General features: G+C 39.1%; 1 protein-coding gene across 2 annotated transcripts in view; it reads left to right on the top strand.

Moving 5' to 3' along the window:
* Window positions 1-18,746, top strand: part of map2k5 (mitogen-activated protein kinase kinase 5) — a 57,762-nt gene extending 39,016 nt beyond the window's left edge. The window contains exons 20-22 of one of the 2 annotated variants that reach the window (XM_087840457.1): window positions 269-330; window positions 1,268-1,313; window positions 17,034-18,746. In XM_087840457.1, the coding sequence (XP_087696583.1) occupies window positions 269-330; window positions 1,268-1,313; window positions 17,034-17,144 (219 nt within the window). In that variant the 3' untranslated portion in view covers window positions 17,145-18,746. Of the gene's footprint in view, window positions 1-268; window positions 331-1,267; window positions 1,314-17,033 lie in introns of those variants that run through there. The other variant, XR_015719022.1, reaches the window with a different exon arrangement.
* The last annotated feature ends 393 nt before the right edge of the window (window positions 18,747-19,139 follow it).

A 19,139-nucleotide genomic window follows, 5' to 3' on the forward strand; every position in this document is an offset into this window, starting at 1 on the left:
TGGGTACATGTCATCACTTGGTTGATGTGTAATCATCAGTCATAACACAAGTCACATTTCAGGATTTTAAAATTTTCCTTTAACAATTTTCAACTTTCATCTCCAGCCCTAAAATCTTGTCAGTTTCTTCTTGCTTTAGTAATTTCAGCCAACCTTGACTATGACGACCCTCGTCTTAGTTTTAATATATCCCTGCTGATGTGAGGTAAATGTTCGGGTTTTTTTTGTTTTCTCCAGTAGGTCAAAAACTGTCCTCCTCTTTTTACAGGATCCTCCAGTTCTTCCTGTCAGCCAGTTTAGCGAAAAGTTTGTTCACTTCATCACTCAATGGTGAGTTATTTGTTTATATGATCCGTTTATAGAAATCGAAGCACTAGATTAATTATTTAAATAAAAGAGAAACTTTATGTGTATTCAACAGCTATTGACTGTGTAGTCCTTTAATTTGTAAACTTGGTTTGTACGATCTTTAAATGTTTGTCGTGGTCAAATATAGAAGCACTTTTTGTTTCATTCAGATTACTGTAGATGAATATGAAGTATAATGGGATAATAGCGTAATGGAAATAAACTGCATTAGTGTTAATGCATTGTGGTTGAAATAGCTATTAGCTCTGTTCTCCTGTGTTTGAATAGAAAGCTTTTCTTTATTTATGAGGAGTGATTGATTTATCTAATGCGTGAGGACACAGAAAATGTTTACCCTGCATTTGCTTGTGATTAATTTGCCTCTTGTAACCTTTACAGTTAGACAAACATCTACATACACACCCTAACCACATGTGTATATGTGTGTGTTCAGCACTCACAAGCTGATTATACCAGCTGCTGTTTGTCCCCGATGGGTGTTGCATTTACTTAAACAGGGCATTTCTCTCTCAGGACCGAGGTACTCCGCCCTGCCTGCGTTCAGTGGTGGTACTATCCTCTCCCAATCTGTTCCTAGATGTTCATAATGCTTTCAAAGCGATGCTTTAACAAGTTACCTGACTGTACACCTCATAGTATGAAGGACGCTTGCAGAAAAACACACAATACTCCCCATATCTGTCTGAAAGAAATGTACTGGGCTGTAAGGGAATTAAACTCTTGCTTTTAATTTCTGTAGAGCGAAGAGTTTAGTTTCAAGCCTCCCTCCTTTTTTAATATTCGTTTCTAAATAAAATTAGGCATGAATTGTAAGTTAGAACTCAAAACCATCTCTTGGGCACTTAGAAACTCAGTTTTAATAGTGTCTGGCTTTAAGCTGTTGTATTTCTCTTTTCAGCATGAGGCGGAACCCCAAGGAGAGACCTGCACCCAATAACCTCATGGTAAGTTAAACCAAACCTCCTATTGAACACTTCCAAGGACTTCAAAAATATAGGTTTTGAATAAATGTGTACAGAGAATGATCATATTCATGCATTCCAATAAAAATTCAATTAAAGATAATTTTATTATCTCTGTAGCTTTTGGAATATGCAGTTGTATTTTCTGCAGTGATTGAGGTGTTTCAGGTCAAGGACCCTCCAACTTAGCATTGATGTGTGGAAACGGCAGTAATGAACTTTTTGCTTCGGATAAACAGTGTCAGAAAGAGGTCAGCCCGAAACCTTGACGAAGGATTGAGACCTACTCCAGGAATAATTCATTCATTTCACTCCACTGGAGTCGGCATGAATAAATCAGGCTGTTGTTCAAGAGTCACATTATTCAGGTTCAAAATCAAGTTTTAAATTTGACCAGCTGACAAAAGAAAATTATTTTAGAAACTGTAAGTGTGTGTGTGCGTGTGCTTGTGTGCGCGCACGCATAAATCATTAGGACTCCAACACTTTGTAGAATTATCAGCTCAACCCTTTTCCAAAATTAAAACCAAATCACTTGGTCAGTTTCACATGTTTTTATAAATTAAATGTTCCTTTCAGTCATCTACATGTACACTTACCATTTTCTGCAATATTATCGCTGCTCATTCAGGCTACATTAGGACACCGATCCCATTGGGGTTGCATAAGGCGGGCATCCGGCATGAAAATGTGCTAAATTGAAGACTTTGAGCTTCCCACTTATGAATAAGGGAGTAGCTAAAGGTAGCTTTTTTCTGGCTGCTTAACTTGCCTTTGGCACATTGTAGCTAATGTTTTTACACTAAAATGTTGAAATTTCTTGAATTCTTTTAGAAAAAATTGACATGATCCAGGAATAAGCTTTGCGGTGAATAACAGCAGCAACAAATTAGTTAATGGCATTTAAATTTAATGCTGAAAGGGCAGTGACCCTGCTGTAGTATATAAATAAGGGGCAGGCATACAAGCCAAGTCAAATGGCTCCTTCCATTTGTGAACCTGACGATTGTCTTTAGTTCTAGCATCAGCACACAAAACTGTCAGTTTGTAAAGACTGCCTTTTAAGAGTTTTAACACTCGGGGTTTTCTGTGTGCTCGGATCAAGGACACTGACAGTTATGTCCCGAGAGAGGCGAGGGCTAAAGGTTTGTGTTGTGGGGATGGTGAGCTGGAGAGGGTAAATGCAGAGCTGCTAACAGATTGCATGTTCTCAGTCTCACACTAGAAAGAAGGAATATTGGGAAGTGTTGGCTGTACAGGGACTTCATGCTTCCATCCAAAAATGAAGCTCAACTTGATGTTTTTGTGATCTTCTGCTCAGATCATTTTGTTATGTGAACCAAACTTTTATCGTTTTTCTGGCTCAAAGGCAGATTTATTTGTATGTTTTTGATTTATTTTTTCTCTTTACCTGAATGCAGAGTTGGCACATCCTTTGATATGTCATTTCTCATTCACATAAGGAAGATTATAAGTATTTTACAGTGGTTTTCTGACAGGGGTTGCATTAAATATCAGATTCTTGTCAGACATTACCTTTACGTTACTTTACAACCTGCCTGGCCGAACACTCGGTTTTCATTCGCTACAGGGCGTCCGTTAATCTTTGATAAAAAGACGCCTACTGAAGGTGTAGTCGCAGGTTTGACTGTCAAAGTGTAGTTAATTTGACTAGTGTGATCGCTGTGTGTCTTGCCCGGGTGCGATTAATTGAGTCATGTTTTCCAAGCGTGCTTTTCAAGTGTGCAAGTGCGCGTGAAAACGAAAGACAAACCAAATTGTGCTCAGATTGTCGGACAGCGTGAGCAAAGGCTAGCAGTGGAGCGGGGAGGCGGGTCAGTCGTGCTCGGAGACGCTACAAGGCAGCCATCGCTCTCTATGAGTACACCCTCAGTAGCTGTTAGTGAAACTGTCTCTTGCTGGCTCAGTCATTAAGTGGATAAGTGTAGCAATAGCAACACAATGCTGGAATTAAAGAGCCAGTTCCTTTGTATATCTTCCTTTTTAATATTTTCAGTTTACCTCAGTTTACCTGTTGTATTTTCCTGTGTAATAATTAAACTAGTCAAAGTATAATAATGTTTTGCTTGGTGAGGGGGGGTTTGATTTGGGCCATTAAGAATGAACTGGAGCTCCAAGGAAGATGCCCTGTGTCTGTAGTCTTTACTGTTTAGAGGAAAAACTAAACGGCTCTTTGTTCAGTCGTGTATTTATGCATGCGGCGTGTCTTTAAGAAAAATATTATTTGTTTCATAGTTTAACGAGATTCTCTCCACCCGTGAGGTTGAATTGCTTTTCTGATTTTTAATTTCAGTTTTTTCTTTTTAATATTTTGCTTTTCAGCAATAACACATTTTTCTATTTTATGATTTCCTTTCTCAGTCACTTGGTGCTTTTTTTTCCCCATCCTGTGTTTTTTTTGGAGGGGGTGGTGGTTGTAACTCACTTTCATCCCTGTTCCCGTCAGTGTTTCTTTTTTGTCACTCCTCCTATATTCCTACTGTGCCCCACTTCTTTCATATTCATACTGTGATCCTTGTGCTCTTTTTCAAATTTTCACAGTTCTCCGTTTTCTATATTTGTCTCGCTCCATCCCACTCATCTTTCCTTTACCTATATTTTGTCCTCCTGTAGGCCTTCTTTCTGTGCCCATGATGAACTGAGATATAAGGTCATGGTTGCCTGCCTTTGTGACACCAGCCTGCTGATTGTCTTTCTCTTTTCTCTTCTTTAGTCCCTTTTTCCTCCCCACCTCTCATGCTGCCTCTCCATTCCCCAAGCCTCCTGAGTGCATTAAAACTCTTTGCCTATTCTATCTGTATGTTAATGCACCCAGCCATCGCTCCCCCCTTTTCTCTTTTCTCTGCTCCACTATTTACTCTCACTTCTTATCTGTGGGAGGTAATGCAGGAAATGCACACAATAGTGTAGACACTGAACAAATAATGTTTTGTGACCATACAAAGTGACATAGTAGCTCCAGTTTGCTCATCAGGTTTCAGCATGTGGTTTCTCTAATCACTGGTGTAGCTTTTACTGACATCATTGTCACTGGGATTTTATCCTATTTGATGTTCTTAAAAAGGCTGCCGTTTGATTGCGTGCCTGCTCGTAGGTTACATCCCTGAAGCTCGGGTTATGTCTGTTATATACTTGATGCTTTGCGCATGAAACTGTCTTCTTCTATTAGGCAGCTTTATCATTGCACAGTGTAAGAAAAAAGCTTTTTAAATGATTCATGCTATGATCCCAACGTGACCAAAGGAAGCGCAGTGTTTTGATTACACTACCAAAGAAAAAAGGTGAAGTTAACAGAAGCTAATGGTAACAGAAGTAGTATAAGTGTGTCCTTCATTTTTATTATTATCTGGTGAACCGTAGGGCATGTTTTAAACATCAATCCAGTTAATCACTGGTCACTTTGTGTTCGACTGCTCATTAATGCAAGTATCTAATCAGCCAACCACTCTGCAGAAACTCATGCATTCAGACATGTAGACATGGTCAAGGCAACCCGCTAAAGTTCAAACTGAGCATCAGAATCGTGTAAATGGTAAATGGACTCGTTCTTATATAGCGCTTCTCTACTCTGCTTGAGGACTCAAAGCGCTTCATATAGCATGCCTCATTCACCCATTCACATCCACTCATACAAACACTTTTTTTCCTGCATGTAAGTGCTTTCTATCTAATATTCACACACGCTCATTCTCTGATGAAAGGATCAGAGATCTTGCCAAAGGATACTTAGCATGCAGACTGAATACTGGATAACTGCTCTACTGTCCATCACAATGGGCAAGAAACTGGTTTTTAAGTGACCTGGCTGGTAGTGCCAGACAGGCTCGTCTGCATATTCTGGAAATCTGCTGGGATTTTCAGCACTTCCTTCTCAAGATTTAGAGATGGCAGTATTTAGACTAAGGCTTGAAAAACATAAAGCATCCAGTAAGCTACAGTTCTCTGGGTAAAAATGCTTCATTGATGTCAGAGAAGAATGGCCAGCGTGCTTCAAGCTGATAGGCTACAACAACTTAAATATCTATTTGTTTCAAAGGCATGCAGAAGGACATAAACAATAAACACATGTTAAAAACAGTAATAATAATAATAATAATATTTATATTTATAACAAGGTGCAATAATAATTAATGTGCAATAATAACAGTGTGCAATACAAATACACTTATTCTTCTTTTTTATTACTAATTTATTATACTGTGTTGTGTTGTTTGTGTTGCGTTGTGATGTGTCGTATCGTGTCGTGTTGTGTTACATGTAGTGCCGACGTAGGACAGTTTTCCAATTTCATTGTACTATGTATGACTGTGCAATGACAATAAAGAGTTATCTTATCTTATGAAACTTTGAAGCAGATAAGCTACAGTAATAGAATACTGTACCAGGAGACACATGTTAGCTAAGAACAGGAAACTGAGGATATAATTCACCAAAATTGGTCAATAAAAGATTGGAAAACTGTTGCCTGTTTTGATGAGTCTCACTTTCTGTTGCTATGTTAGTATGGTGGGATCAGGACTTGGCTTGAACAACATAAAAGCATAGCGCCAACCTGCCTTGTATCAACGGTTCAGGCTGGCATGTCAGTATGGACCAAAATCTGTGAGGAATGTTTCCATTACCTTGTTGGATCTATGCTGTGAACAATTAAAGCAGCTCTGAAGTTAAAACTGGGTCCAACCCAACACTAGCAAAGTGTAACTAATGTAGTGCCCGGTGGGTGTATGTTGAAAACAATAAGATAAATACTAAACAATATCAGTCTACCCAGTGACATCAGTGGGTTGTAATTTGATACATTTATTTATTAATTAAGGCTAATGGACTTAATTTAATAAACTCTGGCTGAGGAATCTTTCTTCATTAGTTAGAAAATCACACGATGAGCCATCAGAGAGGCAAGTGTGTGTTTTTTCTGTCCTCATACTGATGCATCTTTCATTGTGGACACCCAACCCTGTCGTCATAAGCTGAGTCAGTTGAGGAGACTTTCCGTTGGCTCGCTCCCAGGACTTTGGCTGCCGGTATTTGGTGATGACCTGTGCCGGTCTGGGGTTTCTTGCTTTTGGTTCTGGCCTGGCTTATTTATTTAGCTGTGGAGCAAGAAAGAGTTGGTGAGGGTTTCAAGCATTTGCTTATTTCTGGGATTTACATGGACACAATATCATCATGCGTATCTGTTTCCCTGTTTTATGTGGTTAATTTGTGCATATGAGTGAAGAAAAACTAGAGCGATGATCCGCACAATCTTATGTTGTTTGTTCGGGATTTGATGGACATTTCATTTCTCCCTCCCCCTTCTCCCACTCCTTCGTTGTCCCTCGTTCCCCAGCCAGCAGCCTTCACGCAGCCTTTTAGCACCCTTGTCAAAGCGGTCCTCCTATTCTGCTTCTCTATTCATAGACGCACACACACACGCACACAAATTTCATAGCCCCCTTTCAACCCCAGAGACACCAGATGAGCCCCTCAATTTTTTTCACAAAGAAACCCCCTCTTGTCTCTGACCGTCCTCAAATCTGGTTTGAACTTACACACACACACACACTCACACAGAACCACAAACGCACCACAAAGACAGGAAGACACTAAATAAACTACATTAAAATCACAGTTTGACCATTTGAATCAAAAACAGTGGATGTTTGTGATTTACTGTGACTAATTAATGGTAATCTCCCTACATCTACTTTGCTTTTTAGGTCCACTTCCCTCAGTTTTCTCATTGATTTCACTCTATTTTAACTCAGGTTAGACAGCTGGGAAAATGTGTTAACTGTAGTTGCATGCCTTGCACTTATCATGTGTGTTAAAACTTTGGAAACAGTTTTATCGTCCGAGGAATTGGCCTGTTAATGTTTACATTGTTGCATGTGCAAAAAGGATTTTCACATGCCCGCTTGTGTATCAAAGCACCTCTTTTGAGACATGCACCAAGCCACCAGTCTCTCCTCCTCCCTAAACTTTTCTGTCTCCACCTTCCCCTCCAAATGTTTTCGCATTTCACCCTTGGGTGTTCACTGATGTAAACTCCATTTACACATACTCGGACTACAGTGCTTCAACTCAAGTCATTCAGACGTCAGCCAAGTCATTTTAAATGGTAGCTGAAGTCAGAGTTACATATAAATCAATATTTGGAGCTTGTATAATAAAAACAAAACATTATCCTTTTTAATATAACATTTCCTGATTTGACCTTTTTGTTTAGGTGTAAAAATAAGTTAGATAATAGTGAATGCTATTGTTTAACTTAATTGAAAGTTAAATGGACGTTTGTATCATTGACATTAGGATTAGAGAGCAAGCTATCAGTTCAAAACGTAAAGTTAGTCATTCTTCATTCTTTTTCTCCCTTTTCAATAAATCCCAGAATACTTCAAACGTTCTGGGAAAGTAATAGGTTTTTCCCCTCATTTTCTCCAGTAGTGGACATTTATACTTTTTTTTTTATAAAACTCTGATTGTATATAATGTCTCATAATCCAGTTTATTCATGAAAGTACCTGTGCTTTATTACAACATGTTGATTTGTACTGGACTCTTATTATTAGATTGTATGAGATAGGGCTGTTCGATATAACGATATATATCGGATGACGATATAAAAACGTCTATAGTTTCATTTTACGCTATCGTTTGTTTTGTGGTGTCGCAAAATAAACTGTTTACAGCAATATTTTTTCACCGTTTTGATGGTCACTGTAGTGGTTATATTAATTTCTTAAAGTTCTCTCTTTCTCTTATATTTAATATAACCACACTACGGACGGACAAGCTCTTGTTTTTATGCGTTGTCGTTAGCAACAACGACGGTAAAACCATCGCGTGTCCGCTTGTTTATTTTCCACATAAACCTTTCAAAATAAAACTCAAGATCCTGTTGAGACTTTTCAAAATAAACTGAATCTCGTGAAAGATGCAGAGTATTTACGGATGAGAAGCAAAAAAGAGCCGCCCAGGTGCTAAAAAACATTAGACTCAAACGTTAGAACAGGCAACCCGCAGCACGCCGTGTAATAAATACTCACAAAGAAAACGGCGGCCGTTACAACCTATGTCTAAAAATGTATAGTTTCATGCATCAGTTAAAACACTCGACTCCAGGTACATGACGCCCAGCTGGAAACACTTCACGCAAGTCGAGCTGCCCGAGATTCACAGAATTTACAGAAAATGTTACATTTTTGTGATTTATATCGTTATCGGACGATAGATGTCTTAATATCGGGATATGAGATTTTGGTCATATATCCTAGAGAGACCACTCTGGTTTCTAAGTCATAGTGTGAGGCTTATTGTGCAGTGCATATAAAACTTCATTTCCCATGCACCTTCAGTTGTATCTGCCTGTTGTACTTAGCGGCGCTAACAGGTTACTAGCTCTGAGTGTGAATCCTGGCTACTGATTTGGTTACTTGGTTGGAAACTCAGACATGAGACTGACACTGTCACTCTTTTGGTTTTTAAACATTATTTGGTGGATATTTGAAGAACAGCAGGTTCTCTTGACAGTAACATTAAATATAATATATTATTGTGTTTTGAGGTCACATGCCACTGTAACAGTGTAGCTTTCTCTGGGAACTAAAATTGGTGCACACATGCCCACACACTGGCCATTCATACACTCACCCAGGCAGTTTCCAAAGGGAGCTAGTGATTAGCATGCAAATCTGTAAAGTCCCAGTTATTCTACCTACCTCTTTACCCTTCTCTCTTACTCACACACACACACACAGTGTTTTTTCCCAACACTATTCTAATGAGGTGATGACCAGTCTCTTGTTATAATTGCCTCAAACTCCTTTTAATTTCTTCTGAGCGTATTAATCATACATTGAGTTATTTAAAATCGCATAAATTAATCTTAGATTAAACGGACCCTTCAAAGGCTTCAAACAATTAAAGAGTTAGGTAGTATTTCCCCTGGGTGTAGGCCATTTCTATTTGAGCGGAGCAGTTGCAGGTGATTATCCCAGTTTGATATGGCCAGACGGTGATTAATGCAACTTTTAAATGAGTCCTTCCCCCAGCTCACCTCTGTCCATGCTCTGCTACAGCAGAAAGTCAGACACCTTCAGTGACCTGACTAAGAAGCACTTGTTCACTCTGTGTTTAGAAACTCTTCCCTCACAGGTTTCATACCTCATTTAAGCTGCAGAGTTTTAATTATTAGACAGCCGTGTAGAAGTGCACCAGACCAAGTGCACGTGCAGTGCATTCAAAATGACATATGCCAGATTGATATAATGGTCATTAGGTTAATGTAGGGTTTGTTTATTTTCTTAGGCATGTGAGCAGTCTGGCAATAAACATTTTGTCTTCAAAAATATTATGTTGAACTTCTTGAAGTCTTGTGCTTTATTTTTACTTCTGCTCACAGCTCATAGATATGCTGCATGTGACAAAGAACTCAGTAAAGGCTTTTTAATTAGACTCTATCTGCTGTGGATCCTATTGGTTCAGATCCTTTGATTGAATTTGAATCCAATTTGATTGGAGGGGTCTAGTCACTCAAACATGTTATTATATTTATTTAGGCTGCCTCTGATGATCTCAGGTGCCAGTGACTTAATTTTGGTGCTTTAGGCTAAGATAATGAGAAGTATCTCATAATAGACTGAGCACTTCAGCATTTAAACAATGCTACTGCATGTAATATTCAATACTGAACAATAACTTAAGTCTTTTTCAAGGAAGCAATTTTTTGTTCAGTTTCAATAAAAGCCTTATTTTTATAGATTTACTACGACTGGGAGGCCTGGGCAAGTTTGAAACTACAATGTAAAACTGTGGAGGACAAAAAACAAAAACCATGTATCATTTATCCAGCTCCTAATTTTGTAAATTCTGCACTCAGCTTATGAGTCTCCAGTGTCATTGAAATGCAACCAGATGCTGCTCGTTTTACATTTTCGCTTTTTCATTTCTTCACTTTTTCCTGACATGCTTGCATTTAAATCGCAATTGCCTGACTCAAATGTATCCGCAGGCAGGGTATAATTGTATCCAGCCAGCAGGCTGTACGTTTGACTCCCCTGCTTTACAGTGTGAAGTGTACTCAGAGTACTTATTTTTTTAATTATTGCTGTTTTTAAATATAATAAAGCCAATGAGCATTTTGGTACAGTGATTAACGTTGTTCCCTCACCGTAAGAAGGTTCTAGACTATATGGGCAAAAGTTCTGGTCCACATACAAATCATACCTACGGTAACGGCTCAGCCATAGAGACCCATGCTATGAAGCTCCTGCTGCACAGCATTTGTGCTGATGTTAATGCCAAGCATTTCTGACTTTAACACACTATGTGCCTCAGCACCCTGCAACATGCTTTGTGCTACATGATGTGCCACTTTGTGTCTGAGTTGCTGTGGTTCCTAAATACTTCCATTTTGCAATAACACAACATACAGCCGATCATGGGACGGAAAAAAATATACAAATTGATTTGCAGCGACGTTCTATTACAGTAAACACACTCAAATTCAGTAAGCTCTTGAAAACAAGACTTCTTGTTTTCAAAGGATGCAATCAAGCACCCAACCATATCTGCATGTTTGATTTTATACACCTGTGGCAATGGGACTGAAAACACCTGAAATATAAGGTTAAGAGGTGCGGCCCAATACTCTTATCCATGATGGATCTTGCTGCAGAGCTGGGGCCTGTCTGTGTGAAGTCTGCATGTTCTTGCTTTGTCTTTGTGGTTTCAGTTCAATTCAGTGTTATTTATACAGCGCCAAAACACAACAACAGTCGCCTCAAGGAGCTTTATATTGTAAGTTAGACTCTACAATAATACAACAGAGAATTTCCCAAAAATCACATGACCCCCTTTTGAGAAACGCTTTGGCAGCAGTAGGAAGGAAAAACTTCCTTTTAACAGGAAGAAACCTACAGCAGAACCAGGCTCAGGGAGGGGCCGCCATCTGCTGGTTGGGGTGAGGGGAGGTAGACGGGACAGAAGACATGCCATGGAAGGGAGCTTGAGATTGATAAGTATGATTCAATGCAGAGAGGTCTATTAACACAAGAGTGATAAAGGTGACTGAAGAAGAAACACCTCAATGCGTCATGGGATTCCCACAGCAACCTACACCTATTGCAGCATAACTAAGGGAGGATTCAGGGTCACCTGATCCAGCCCTAACTATATGCTTTAGCAAAAAGGAAAGTTTTAAGTTGTCTCCCAAATCCAAACTGGAAGCTGGTTCCATAGAAGAGGGGCCTGAAAGCTGAAGGGTCTGCCTCCCGTTCTACTTTAAAATACTCTAGGAACCACATGTAAGCTCGCAGTCCAAGAGCGACGTGGGATTTACATGGACACAGGAAGCCAATGAAGGAAAGCCACTACAGGAGAAATATGCTTTCTTTCTAGTCCCTGTCAGTACTCTTGCTGCAGCATTTTGGATGAACTGAAGGCTTTTCAGGGAGTTTTTAGGACATACTGATTATAACAAATCACAGTAGTCCAGCGTAGCAGTAATAAATGCATGAACTACTTTTTCAGCGTCAATCTGAGACAGAATATTTCAAATTTTAGAGATATTGTTCAAATGGAAGAAAGCAGTCCTACATATTTGCTTAATATGTGTGTTGAAGGACATATCCTGGTCAAAAATGACTCCAATATTTCTCACAGTGTTACTGGAGGACAAGGTAATGATCCAAGAATCTGGTTAGATACCATATTGCTGAGGTTTTTTGGGCCGAGTACAATAACCTCAGTTTAATCTAAATTAGAAGCAGAAAGTTAGCGGCCATCCAGGTCTTTATGTCTTTAAGACATTCCTGCAGTTCAACTAATTGGTGTGTGTTATCTGCATAAAGTTGGGTGTCATCTGCATAGAAGTGAAAATGTATGCTATGCCTTCTGATGATACTGCCTAAGGGAAGCATGTATAATGTAAACAGAATTGGTCCTAGCACTGAACCCTGTGGAACTCCATAATTAACCTCAGTGTGTGAAGAGGACTCTCCATTTACATAACCAAATTGGGCTCTATTAGATAGATATGATTCAAACCATTACAGTGCAGTACCTGTAATACCTACAGTATGCTCTAATTGCTCTAATAAAAAAAAGTATTGAACGCTGCCTAAGGTCTAGCAGGACAAGCACAGAGATGAGTCCACTGTCAGAGGCCATAAGAAGATCATTTGTAACCTTCACTCAAGCTGTTTGTGTGCTGTGATGAGCTCTGAAACCTGACTGAGACTCTTCAAATAAGCCATTCCTCTGAAGTTAATCAGTTAGCTGTTTTACAACTACTCTTTCAAGAATTTTTGATATGAAAGGAAGGTTATAGATTGGCCTATAATTAGCTAAGACCGCTGGGTCAAGAGATGGCTTTTTAAGTAACACCAGCTTGGAAGACTGTGGTACATAGCCAATTATTAGAGATCAGAAGAAGAAATTTTATTTAAAAGCGCCTTTCAAGAAACCAAAGACAGTAAATAGTAGAATAAGACACATCGTAGAACAATGACAAAACAAAGAACAAATTTAAAAAACACAAGATAAAATAAACAAACAATGAGTTCACAGATAGGTTGATCATATTTAAGATTGAAGGATTAATGGCAGGATTTCTTTGAGCAGTCTTGTAGGAATGGGGTCTAAAAGACACGTTGATGGTTTGGAGGAAGTCATTACTGAAGTTAACTCAGAAAGATCAATTGGAGAAAAATATTCTAAATGAATATCAGTGGTACCGCATGTACCATAATGTTAGAATGAATGCCTCTGCATGAGACCCGTGTTTGGCTTTTTGTCAGCCTGGCTACAGCGCTGAAGAGAACCCTATGGTTGTTCTTATTTTCTTCAATTAATGATGAATACTAAGATGTTCTAGCTTTACAGAGGGTTTTTTTTTTTTATCAAGCAGCAAATTAATTTTTCAGGCTAAATGATGATCTTCTAAATTTGTGATATGCCATTTCCTCTCCAGCTTAAGCGTTATCTGCTTCAAGTACTTCCTATTTGAAGCTCTCTTTTTAACAGGAGCTACAGTATCGAGAGTCATATGTAATGAAGAAGTAGAATTTTTAACAAGATAATCGACTTCTATGGGAGTAGCGTTCAGGTAGCTGGTCTGCTCCTTATTCTAAATGTAAACGTTTTCAGGAAAGGATCAGATTCTCACTAGGTGCCCAGTTCAAAGACATGTGTTAGGTTAATTGGTGTAGGTGTGGATGTGGGAGTTCATGGTTGTCTGTCTCTGTGTGTGTTAGCCCAGTGTTGGGCGGATGACCTGATCAGGACATTTGTCAGCTGCTTTTTTTGTGTAGGATTAAATATTCAGATTTAGGTTCATACTTGACCATGGAAACAGTTTACTCGCTCTCCTTGAACTTTTGATGTTTAGTTTTATTTTCTGGACGTCCTGTGATGTCTTGTATACACTGTTCAGTTCTTTTTTCCTCATTTTAATCATAATTCATCTATTTCTTGGGTGTGATGGGATGTGATGACAGAAAAGAGGCTAAAAGAGCACTGTGAGAAGTACCTTCATCGAGGTCAAATTCCAGCAGATGTCTCTGGCCTTTAGGGTTAATTTCTAGAGTGGAGGTTGGAGAGCCTGATTTTAAAAACATTACTCAGGACTTCCTTCTTTATTTCTGTATCACTCCCTCTCTACTGAGGGAAGGAAGAATGATTGATGAGATGGGTATTCAGCACATAGGGGCACCCAGGAGCGTCCACTCCACCCGTCTCATACTGACACACACACACACAAACACACACACACACACGCTTACAATGATATGAGAGTAATTAACCTCAGACTGTGTTAACCCCAGCTGGCCATTAGAAGGACAACAGGATTGATGGGACTCTTCCCCTAGTCTTTAACAATCTCTATATTTTGTGCATGATTAAAACACACTGCAAAGTGTTTCCATTTTCTTTGAAGTGTTCACAAAGGAAACCGCAGCGAGCAGAGAAAGCAGAAAAGTCCAAACTCAAACAAATCCTGATATTGTCTTTTGTTTAAGTCATCACTTTATTCCCCCTCAGTGTGATTTTTATTTTTATGAACATAATTGCCACATATTTCCCCGTGTATCCACAAATAGACAAGAAGGCTCTCAGGAGGAAAAAAGTGGACCAGCCTGTCCTACTTTATCACTAATCTTATATTGTCTGCACCAGTTTGGGTGTTGCTGGCGGGTATTAAAGACCCCAGAAGAAACAGCTGACAACAACATTACTCACCTTGGAGTCACTTTCTGCCTCCAATTTGAATCACACTAGTCATGTTCTTTTCATATTGACAAGATTTACATTTTGCTTTTGACCTACAGCCCTGCAGATCAAGGAAATATAAATGTTAAAGTTTTATTTTTTTTAAAAAATGTTCAGGTTGGCAAAGAAGATAGAACTCATCTTGATGTTTTAAGGTCAAAATTAACAAGTGGCATGTTAAAATAAAATCACTGTAGCTGGCAATGTGTTCTGTTTATGTAACATTTTACGTAGATTTGGATACAAAGTTTAATAAGACTGTGGGTTGTGATGGTCACAAAGTTCGGTTAAGGGCTCAATAACACAACCATAGAGACTCGTTGGCAACCACTTAGCAACTCCTGGTCGCTAGTGAAAGGTGTGTATTCACTGTTTCTTGGATGGCAGTTGCTGGGTGAGATTGGTCACAGATCGGGGTGCTGCAAACCAGTTGTGGGATTCATACTTTTCTCTAGCAACCAATGGTTGCTAAGGGGATTGCTGACTGGGCTGCACTAGATGTGCATGACTTGAGAATGCAGGTTTATCCCTCTTGGTTGGTGATTGCCAGATTGGTGCCAATAGGCCTCTGAGTCTGTGGGACTGATGCTTGAGGCAGACTGGGTCATGTTTTCCTTTGTAGGTATTTATGCTAGAAATCCAATTTGACTTGATGTTGGCCACAGAGACAGGTGGAGATCAATCCTGATTAATTTCCTCATATATGAATGGGCAGAAGTCTCTTTTCAGCCCTTAGAAACATAGATGTAAGCATCATAGTTGCATTAATTTTTTAACCCTGTAAAGACTGTTGAGATTAACCCTGGAAGCTCTTCTGAATTTGAATTTGAACTTCTAAATTGGTTTCTGTCATATTTCAGGCCTGCTTATTGAACAAAATGACTTTGTTTCCATCAGAAGTTAGTGAGTGTGGTCTCTGCCTATGCAGTTACTCTTGGAAACCCGGAAACTATTCGAATATTCATCAAATCGTGCCTGTATTGATATGTACAGTACTCAGGGCATCAAATGTGGTCTTTATGTGGGAAAGATTGAAAGGTGAATAGATGTTTATACAGACAACATGCTGCTAACATGGCTGAAATCAAACTCTTCAGTAGTGGTACTATATTTAAGTGACGTTAAATATATCTTTTTTTTCTGTGGTTTTGTGTTAATCATTGGCTGATATACGTTATTGTCTCCTGTTATCCCAGATTCATTGACGTAGCTCCATGGAAAAAAAGCTGAGCGTGTGTCTTTGTTTTTTTGCTGAGATTGATCTTCTTACTTAGAACCGAACTCCTCCAAACGGCGTGCAACACTGACAGCTTCTTGTTGTTCAGGACGGAAATCACTGAGATCAGTGTTGACAAGTTCATTTAAACCGGCCGGCCAGAGCGCTGTTTACCTAATTGGACATCTAGACGCTCAAATAAAATTCCTGGTTAGTCCGAGTTGATTTGTCTCATTTGCAGCCTCCTCCCCTCTCACCTCTTGACCCTCTGTGACCTCTGCAACCTCTGGTCCACAGTCCTCCAGATGAGTCTGGTTACTGGGACCGCTGACATGTGACATCTCTGTTTAAGTCCTGCAGCAGTAACAAGTGAATGGTGCTGGAGTCTGACGGCTCGATGGGCTACAGGGTCGTGTTGTTGGGTTTCCCGAAGCACAAGAAGGCTTCAGAATTAGTCTTTGTTTTTTGGGAAAATGTGTTCAGAAGGCGCGTTCATGATTGGGCTGTGTTTCTGCCATGGCTATCTTTTATTACAAAGCTCATCCCACATCCTGTTATGACTCACGTAGCTCATTAAACTTAAAAGATATTTGTTTGAAATGCTCTGACAAGCCATTACTTAAACGTTCTGTCTTTAAAACCAAATCTGTTGGACATTAATATTTAAGAGGGTTTTATGATGTTCCCGTTTAAGTTGTTTGCATTTTATCATTTTGTGAATCATGACTCAGATGCAAGTAGCTGCTACACCATACACTTCGCATAATAGATGTAATAATGTTTGTGGCTCCAATCTGTTTGATAATAAAATAATATTGTAGAATGGGTGGAAACATTTGAGTTTTCTTTTCTTTTTTTATGAGAAAGCTCATTACTTGTGTTTTTACAGCCACTTTAGTTCGTTTTTTACCACATAGCAGTTATTATGAAGGTCATATATGTTGTATCTATTTTTATGTTTGTTAAAAAAGTGAAAAGTATGATTTACGATATAATCCAGTAAGTTTTGTTGAAAAAAAAGTAAATTATTACTAGAACCTTAATTTAATTGGCTCATTTTGATTCCCAGCAGCCTTTATTTACTTACAAATACCTTTTTATTTTTTAAAATTGAACTTTGAGACTTTAAATGTGCTCGCTTTGTTCTCCACAACCTTTTCTTAGATATTCTAAATAAAATTATTAAGCGCTTGTGTTTTTCCTTCATACAGGATCATCCCTTCATCGTACAGTATAACGATGGAAATGCGGAGGTGGTGTCGATGTGGGTGTGCCGCTGTCTGGAGGAGAGGCGAGCTCAGCTGGCTCAGGGACGCATGTGACTTCTTCCTGTCGGCAAACTGTGGTGGACCCGAACGTTTGATCCCAAACACACATCGAAGGATTCAGGGTCAAACACGTCCACGCGCACTGTACAAGTACCTTATTATGAATGGACCGAAATCACTAGATGTTACTTTATGTGAACGATTCTTGATGTAACAGACACCCAGGAGCGCGCTCGCGTCCTTTGAACCGAATATTAATCTCTGCATCGACGGGTCTGCACCTGCAGATCCTTTCCATTTCAGGAGAATCCCAAAAAGCAGGAACCATTAAAGTCAGCTGAACGGAGATCGATGGTCCTGATTTTAAAGGATCAGAGACGAAAAGAAACTTCAAAGCACAAGACTCGGGCGCGGGCAGAGTTACACTCTGCGTCGATGATGGCATCCCAAATAGCCGTCTTGTGCTTTACTGTTGACAGCCCTCCCATGAATGTTAAGGTTTTTTGCCTGTGAGTAACTACCCATCTGTGTGCCTATTTTTCCAGTGCTATAATTTCTTACCTCAGCAAACTTGATTTGTCACTGCAATATCAAGACACCCCACCCCTACCCCCGAAAATTTACTTACTTTTAGCTCCTGGAGTTGAACATCTGCATAGAGTTTTTGCTGAAATGGTGAAGCTGAGTGTTATCTGCTATATTCTAGAAGCCATTAAGACTGAAGGAAAATACAGCTAAAAGCATAATCTCCCCTTATAAAGCACCACTGTTTAAAATGCTCTTTTATTCACATTGTGACCACTAAGTTACTTTAGAATAAAATGTCATGTATTATTCAGAATTAGACATTTCACTGGGTTGCCTAAGAGATCGCTTTATTTTGCTGTAAAGGGAAAATGTTAATGCAGTGTACTTGACACCAAAGACGATATAGACGGTGAATTATATTGATTTTTCATGAATGAGGCAAATGTAAGAGGCCGAGTGACTAAAATGAATTGTTTCAGAAAGGTTTTTATGAAATGTGTAATGCTTAAGTGCAATTAACCTGCATTGCTTCCCCGTATTCACAGTGAACGTAGCTTACAGTGGCGCGACCTGCACAGCGTGTGAATCAATGGAAACAAATGCAATGGGAAAAAGCAAACAAAACATGAGCCAGCAGTTTATTATTTATCAGTTCAACGCGGTTTCATCCTTTAAGTTGTAAATCAACAACCTTTATGAATGATCAGAAACTGAAAGTACATGTTTACTGAAGCGTCACAGATGGGTAATCGTGTTGTTCTTAATGTGGGAAATGCTGAAGGTTGCTGTGTTATTTAGTTTTGATCTGTTTGCACTTCATGTCAAAAATGGACAAACAATTAGCAGGTTCGTTAGCAGCGACCGCAAAGCTCCGAACAGGCTGCTTACCTGTGCGTGGCATTCACGTGGGTGCTTTTTATTTCAGCACCCACGTTAGAGCAGCTGCACAGCCTGCATGAGACCTGCGTCTGATTGAACCTCCTCGTGTAACAAAATTAGGCTAATACTGCTCTTTCTCACTCATGGTTGAAAGTGGCAGCACAAATGCTGTGGACATGCACTGTTTAAGGTTTGAGTCCATCATGTAGAGATAAGAGTAGGTGAGGTCAATCACAACAAGTCCAAGTAGAACAGATTTTTAAACCCAGGTGACTGATGACTTTGTTCGTTTGGTGAAAATGTGCAGAAATCCATATTGGTGCATTTAAACTACAATTTAATTAATATTAATATTTGAGTATTTCTCACACACAAAAAGAATGAAAAAACTAGAGATGGCATGATACCACTTTTTTAATGTCCGATACCAATATCATAAATTTTGATATCTGTCGATACCGATATAAATCCGATATAGCATATTTTATAATCAATAAAACTTTCTTTTTTTTTTTAATATCTTGCTGCATTTTGTATAAGTTAAACTTAACGTGGGAATGCTTTACAAACACTCAGAGATGCTTGCTTTACTTCTCTGGGATACCTTTCTCTGAGATTAAATGCCTTTGGAAGCACATAGCG

The sequence above is a fragment of the Neolamprologus brichardi genome, chromosome 1 (assembly GCF_056152115.1).
Source record: "Neolamprologus brichardi isolate AB-2024 chromosome 1, ASM5615211v1, whole genome shotgun sequence".
Lineage (NCBI taxonomy): Eukaryota > Metazoa > Chordata > Actinopteri > Cichliformes > Cichlidae > Neolamprologus > Neolamprologus brichardi.